Source organism: Urtica dioica, chromosome 7 (genome assembly GCF_054948205.1).
Source record: "Urtica dioica subsp. dioica isolate 48M chromosome 7, U.dioica_male_clone48M_v1_H2, whole genome shotgun sequence".
Taxonomy (NCBI): Eukaryota; Viridiplantae; Streptophyta; class Magnoliopsida; order Rosales; family Urticaceae; genus Urtica; species Urtica dioica.
The window spans coordinates 44,325,830-44,333,291 of record NC_142762.1 but is presented as its reverse complement, the minus strand read 5'-3'; the positions used below and the strand labels follow the sequence as shown (position 1 = coordinate 44,333,291).

Genomic DNA, 7,462 nt, shown 5'->3' with positions numbered 1-7,462 from the left:
TCATTCTTCTTTGTGCTTTGATGTGAGAGAGATAACTTCGTCCATTTTTAATGCGATGTTGTATGACTGATTTTTTTTTTTTGCATAATCTCAAATCTGTTTTTGTGAGAGGAAATCAAGAGAGAAGAGTGAGAGAGCCATTTGGCATGATTTTGCATTGGGTAAGAGAAAGTTAAATTAAAAAGAAAATTGGCAACATAAATTTTTAGAGTTTTCGATTGTATACAATTTATTATCTAATCTTTTTTCGATGGGTAAAATACCTATTGTTTACTTTCAGTTGCAAGGTACTACCGAGATTGTTAAATGGACATGTGGACGGCTCAAATTTAAAATGGTGAGGTAGTGGAGTATTTTTTTTTTATTGTTTTGAGGTTGGTGTTGGCGGGATATGAGCCTTGGTTGTTAGCTTCAATTTGGTCCAAAATGAGTCATGGGCGAGCAAAATTGGTCCAAAAGCTCAACAAGAAGTATTAAAAAAAGAGTTAATAGCGGTAAAAATATCCGAAGGTTGATGCTATATAAAAAATAAATAAATTAATTTTAAAAAAAAAGTGAAATCCCTGGTGTCACTCTCGGTGATATCTCCATAATCCCTCCGAGGTCCGCCGCGTCTTCGAGATCTCCATTTTCTTCGCCTTCCATGCCCGTTCGTAGACCTCCGCCCAAGTAAGTTCGTTTCTTGGTTTTGTGATTATTTTGGGAAGTAATAGACGAAGGTTTGAAGATGTGAGTTTTGGAGTAGTTTGTCATGAAATTTTATCCGTTGAGCTGTATGGTTTGATTTAGTTTGTGGACTGATTGGGGTTGTTATTTAAATTCGAACACAACGCTCTCAGTATTTAGTTTACTTTGAGTTATGAATATGAAATAATACTAAGAATTGCTATTTTCGTGACTCTCAGTTAGAAATCACGATGGTAATGTTAAATCAAGTATGACTATGGGTTCTGTGGAATCAAATACACACTTTGGGTTTGGCTTTTTAAGGAGTCAAACACACACTTTGGGTTTGGGTTTTTGTGGAATCAAACACGGATTCGATACTAATGCAATTATGATTGAGCTCACCGAAGAAGATGAAGAATGGGTAGTCAAGTGTATCCAGCTTAAAACTTTGGATATTTTTGCCGTAATTAACTCTTAACAAAAGTGCATTTTGTTCTGAATTTGTAATTTGGGTTGATTCTTTCACAGATTAAAGATCTTGACGATGCTCGGGAGCGTGTTGGCGTTCACTGATGATTCGGTTCTATCTGTTGGTGCCGTTTTCAAGGCACTCGGAGAGCTTGAGACTGGTGTCGGAGTTGAAGACTCTGATCCTCTTATCATCACTCAAGTGTCTTTGCTCAGTAATTTCTGATTTACATCTTAACGATCATATACTATTCCTTTAGAATAGATCTTAGTTCAACTTCTTTATGTCTTGCTAGTCTAAAAAATCCATTTATACACTTGTTTCATCTTAATTGTTCACGGAGAATTTAAATCAGATTCTGGAAAACTGACGATAGTTTCTTTTATTCGATAGGGGTCAGATTTAACACCAAGCCAATGCATGTCTGATTAGTTTCCTAATTTTTATTTGGTAGTTTATAGATGCCATTAGGGAAATCATGAGTTGAACAGATATCTTCTAGAACCTGGTTTTGGGGGTTCATGGGGGTTTAAAAAATGTAGAAAAACTTTAGGTGGTTTAGTGGTTTTTGGTGTTCACAGCTTATTTTCCAGTTCAATTTTCCTCCATGGATGTTGTAATTTATTTCTGTAGATCGATTGAATCTCTCAATGAGCAGTTGTTTAAAGAAATTTCAAGAGCGATGAAGTATGATACTCTGCCACTGGTCTCAGTTGGCAGCTGAGGCCACAGATAAGGTAATGATAATATGTGCACATATTATTTATGTTTATCTCAGTTTGGCTTTGATCAGGATATATACGATTTCTTTGGGATAAGATTGGACTTTTGTTTTCTTTCTTCTGTTATCTAATAAACGGCTCTTTACGGTTGTGAATGTAGAATTTCTTGACGATAAACTCTTGCGGTATTTCTTTTGGAAGACAATCTCGGATATTGAGTTCAAGTTGCTTCTGTCAGGTTTTCTCGAAGCACATTCACTTCAGCTAAAACCTGATTCGGCAACTAATCCAGTCGTTTATGGTATGCCTCAGAGTTTACTTGTGTAGTCTGGATGATCTTTTTTTTTTCCCCCTTTCAAAAATATTTTATTTACGAAAAAAAGATCAAATCTGAAGTGAACCACTTGTAAAGGCTGTGAGAATTTCATCTTCGTCACATGTCTAGTTATTGATGTTAATATTGGTATTAGGTTATGGTGAATTTATCCAAGGCTAATCCTTTTGTTAAAGTCGATGCAAACTTAATCCTTGCCAGCCATCAATTTTTGTATTCATAATATTTATTAAGTCTAGAGAAATCGACGTATCGTCTAATTTTGATTGTAGGTTAAGGCAAAAAAGCTTTCTTGGAAACTAGGGTCATCCTTTTGCCTTAAAGAAGGCTTCAAAAAAAGCCGCCAATAGTTCAGTTTGCTGATGATTCAGATTTGATCGACGATGATAGTCTCTTAACCGAAGAGGATCTGCAGAAACCACAGCTACCACAAGGTTTGATCATTATTCTGGGGTCCATAATCTATCAAATTTCCCTCAATAGAGTCCTCTTTTTCTCGTGGCTTACTGTGCATTACCTTTTGGGCTCGTTCAGTTAGCGACTGTGAAGTTGGAGCCACAAAGAAAGCTTGCAAGAATTGCAGAAGAGAAAGCTGAGAAGTTGGGACTGAGTGACGATCTACTTGAAAATCCTCAACCATCTTGTGGCAGTGTATGACCTTTTATGACACTGATATTGGGTTATAGAAATGATTAGGTTTTTTCTAAACGCTACACTGATATTGTGTTGCAATATTGTCAATCATCTGTCAAACATAAAAAAAAAAAAAGGATGTCTTTATTCCCTTGTAGCTTCTTTGACCTGAAATGTTGACAACTGTAGTCCTTACCATTACTATCCATTTTCTTCTCATTTTGTGAAAAATATTATGTATATCGTTCTCTGTGTACTTGGCCTAAAACGAATGCGAATAACCACTAAACCATATTGAGATACCTAATCCAAGCTACGTCTGAAATGAAGATTCACTGGCAGTAGTAAAATGCCGACATGAATTTTAAAAGAGTTTTCTCTGGATGTGGCTTAAATTTGTAGAGTTATGATGCATTTGCAAAGTATCAAATAGAATACATGATTCACAAACTCTTAATATCAAACGAAAAAAATAATTTTTTTCCCATATCACATATGAAACAAGCTATGTAGTACATATTTACAAAAAAAAAAGGGTCCTTCCGAAGAGAGCTACACGCCGATTCAAATTTGCTGAGATAGAAGAACAAGCATTCCCTGAGGACCCACCAATATCTCATTCAAAAAGCTCACCAATCCGAATCAACCCAATGGCGGGTTTACCTTGCGAGTCAAGGCAAGTATTGGCTCTGTTGGAGCGTAAGCCAACACGTACGAGAATTTCCCCGCGAGGAGATTTGGGTACCAAGACATCACAATCCTCCGTGAAACTTGCGGCGAGATTTTGTGCCGGTTTGTGCATATTTGGGATTTTGTTCAAAAAGTTAGAATCGATTTGGGGAAGCTCCATATCTGGAAAGCTCCGAGACTCGCGAATCGGAATGATGAAAGTTTGATGCTCAAAATTATAGATAAATGAATGATCATTTTATAGATAAAATTAAATTAATCAAATGATTAATTTATACCGGTTACTTTCATGGTTAATTGCATTTAAATATTCACCAAAAAAAAATGAAATATTGAAATTAATGGTTAATAGCTCTAAAAAACAGGGTTAACCGGTCAAATCTTTTACTGTTTTAAGTGGTTAATAGTGTTTAAAATGGTTAAATGTTTAACCAGGTAACTATTTTGTCCACCTTTGCTTGTGAGAGAGCCGCATAACTTTTTAGAAAATCTGTCCAACGTACCTTGATGTGTCTCATATTTCCGAGTTGTTATTGAATTTTATTCCAAATAATAATTTCATTCCGAATTTTATCATTCTCAAGTTTGTTACCTGTCCTTTCTGCCAATTTTTCTCCAAATCTTCTGGACATTAACATTTTATTCCGCCATTCTGTTCAATCAGTGGTACATCCGCGGGAGCCCAAAATATGTAATCATCCGATTGAGTGGCAAACTTTAGGAAAATTTTTAAACGAGTGAGATCATTGAAGATTCACTGCTCGCTCACTTTATGGTATGTTAATTATTTAACTAATTAAGCATTGACCATAATTTGGAAACTAAAAAAATGCCAATTAGTTATCAATTTCTAATGGTGCATTTCTTGGTGTTGAATGGTAAATGATACTTAGAACCTTTTATGTTTTCAAACTTTGTCGTAAATAAAAATTAAATACTTATTTATCTAAAAAAATTAATTAATTACTTATCGCTGTAATAGCATTTTTTTTAGTGTAGTTTGAGAGTTTGAAATCCCCACCATCACCAGCTTCAGAGTTTGTAATAGCATTTCTTTGAGCATTAATTGAGTTGAGTCGTTGATTATAATAAATACTTTATATATCTAAAAAAATACTTTGTTGTAATAGCATTTAACCTATTAAAAGTTTGAGAGTTTGAAATCCCCACCCATCACTTTCATCACTAGCTTGTCCTTTCCACAAGGAATAAGATTGCGAAGCTGGAAATTTTTCGACGCAGACAAATGTTTGAGCGATAGTGTAACAAAAATCAACAATAGTGTATGTTGTTATTTGAATTTTTCTATTACGATTGTATTTATTGTGGCCCAGCACACTACTAATTTGAACGCTTCAAAGCTATATGAATGTCATCACGCTTTAGACTAAGACAGTAGACACTTAAATTTCATTGACCATGTAAACGACATATCAATCAAAATCAAATAAGCTGTTTAATTACGGGTGAAGAATATCACAACGCATATAAACCAAATCAAGACAAGCCTAACGCGTTGAGTGTCGTATTTATTAGACGATTTCCTGATAATGATAATAATAATTACAATAAATAAATAATAATAATTTAGTCTCAGATTCATTCATTGTAATTCATACTCACAGATATATGGCTATTGTTAAATGTAATGTTAAAGATTATCCTTAAAATAATATTTTGGTTGACTTTTGTGTGTTAATTTATCAAAACAGATACAAAAAAGTATAGTTAAAAAAAGAAGACTCAAACTCGAGAGGAATTATATAAATTATTATAATGAAAAATTACGTCAGTAGTCAAATAATTCATCTCTTTTTAAATGATAACCAAAATTTTATTTTATGAAAAAAATAACATCAAACCGAAGCTAATTAATTAAGTGGTTATGTTAATTAATTAACTGGTTAGGTTAATTTAATTTACTTCGAAAAATATCCCATCAGACTTAAGTAAATTAAATTAATTGGTTTAGTTAATTAATTAACTTCGGACTAGTGGACAATTTTTTAATAAAATAAAACTTTGGCTTAAATCTTAAAAGAAGCTTGAGAAATAGTTAGTTGCAACAAATTCTTGAAATTATAATAATATCACTTTACAATACAGATAGATATATACTAAGTTAAAGTCAATAAAAATGTCGATAAATTGATAAATTTTTAACAATTGTGAAAATGTTTATTTTTTAATGTCATCTTGGTAGATTAAGAAGCCAATATCAATCAAAATATTAATTATGTGATATTATTTTTAACACTAATAAAACATGAGATATATTTTAACAATAAACTCGTAACTCTAGCAGGGACATAGTAAAAAAAAAAATGTTTATGGGGAGCTAAATCTTGATATGGATATGAGATTCACTTCAAAAAATCTCAAATTTTCATAAATGAGAGTCCAGTTTTGATTTATAATTTGTGCGTCAAACTTCCATTATAAGTCCGATTCTCTTAGAGATTATAATAAAATAAAGAATTAAAATATTAGTAAAATAAATTATAATGAACAAAGAAATTGTTATTTTTTTATTGTTTTAAAACAGTAGCTAAGAGCCAAAATATGATAAATAGTAAAAATGTCAAGTTCGCTTGCGAAAAATGGATTGTTTTTCCATTGGTTGCATTTAGTTATAACCACGATCTAGACTCTGAGCACCATGTACTTGGGATGACATGTCATCTTTGAATTGCTCTTTTTCATTGAGCTCGCGACACGTTTTACTTCCTCAGTTAGTAGAAACGAGACAATTGCATGAGATGTGGTTAAATAATCTTCACCTTCGAGACTTGGGTCGACAATTAAGCTTGTCTTCAGGCCACTTGTCTGAGTATTCCCGAGCTGCTCTACGAAGAGCTAACTCAAGCCAGATCAAAGAATGAGCGCAAGCTCTGGCTTTTATAATACTTCAAAATAGGAAGTATAATTTAATTGTCCATGTGTGTGAGCGTATGTGTGATGATAATAATAATAATAATAATAATAATGCATCTCCTCCTCGTGATAATATGTAAGTATTGACGATGGAACATGACATATATGGGTCCATTTATCCTTTTTCCTTGTGTCTTTGTGATTCTCAATATTTAGCATGCATCACAATTGTTATGCATCAAAATTGAGATTGTTACCGCTTTCAAACATTTGCGAAAACACATAAATTTGACCAAGCAAGTGTATATGGTAGGTTAGTGGATTTGAACCATCACCTAACTAAAAAACCATCATCATCATCATCAAATAACTCAATTACAATATAATTTTAAAGCCGGCCATTGTTTTCATAGGTTTTTGGTCCAACCTCTAATATAAACTCCCCCAAATGTTATCTTAGTCCGTTAAAGAGTATCAAATGAAAAAATAAAATTGAAGATAAGAAAAAGAAAGAAGAGAGGAGAACTCGAAAGTTATTAATTTCTATTTTCTTTTAATATTAAAAAGAGTTTTTTTAATTATTATTAAGAGAAAACGATATATATATATATATATATATATATATATATATAATGTGTTTTAGTGAAATATTGAGTTTAACTTTTGGTTTTAAAAAATGTCGAGTTTTTACCATCTGTTAAATTAAAATGACAAAATTATACCATAAAATTAATAATAGTTCAACAAATCTTTTTTTATTGACTTTTCATTAATGTCAATTCTAATATTTATAAGTAAATCTCATTTTACCATTATTCATTCGTGTCTTATATGTAATTTATTTTAAAACGAAAAAACAAACAACACAATTTGAATCGTGGAGAACACACATATGAAATGGGTAAGAATCGGCAGTTGATAGTCATCAAAATCACTGATTCGAGTATGGAATTCAAGACTCGGAGTTGCAATTCGAACACGGAAAGAAGTTATTTCTTGGGAGGTATGAATTGTATTAGTCTATTTTGATTTAGGGTTATTTTATATTTCAAAATTGGAAATTTGGGGATT

The 7,462-nt window shown here is 32.3% G+C and overlaps 1 protein-coding gene across 4 annotated transcripts; it reads left to right on the top strand.

Annotated features, from left to right (window-relative positions):
- The first annotated feature begins 512 nt into the window (after positions 1–512).
- LOC149391981 (anamorsin homolog) lies at positions 513–3,135 on the top strand. Of its 4 annotated transcripts, none has more exons than XM_089620462.1 (6): positions 513–669; positions 1,198–1,352; positions 1,772–1,875; positions 2,021–2,098; positions 2,467–2,628; positions 2,729–3,135. In XM_089620462.1, the coding sequence occupies exons 1-3, from the start codon at positions 644–646 to the stop codon at positions 1,822–1,824; spliced, it is 234 nt and encodes a 77-aa protein (XP_089476588.1). In that variant the 5' UTR covers positions 513–643; the 3' UTR covers positions 1,825–1,875; positions 2,021–2,098; positions 2,467–2,628; positions 2,729–3,135. The 4 variants fall into 4 exon arrangements, 2 of the variants coding, with proteins under 2 accessions (XP_089476588.1, XP_089476587.1); XM_089620461.1 differs by having other exon boundaries at positions 2,021–2,161; XR_016300219.1 differs by adding an exon at positions 906–1,090 and having other exon boundaries at positions 524–669; positions 1,198–1,875; positions 2,021–2,161.
- Positions 3,136–7,462: the final 4,327 nt, after the last annotated feature.

Bases quoted from the DNA above. Each gene is read 5' to 3' on its own strand.
- LOC149391981 (XM_089620462.1), top strand. From the start codon at position 644: ATGCCCGTTCGTAGACCTCCGCCCAA. The intron at 670-1,197 runs GTAAGTTCGTTT...ATTCTTTCACAG, and splicing joins GTTCGTAGACCTCCGCCCAA to ATTAAAGATCTTGACGATGC. The intron at 1,353-1,771 runs GTAATTTCTGAT...TTATTTCTGTAG, and splicing joins CACTCAAGTGTCTTTGCTCA to ATCGATTGAATCTCTCAATG.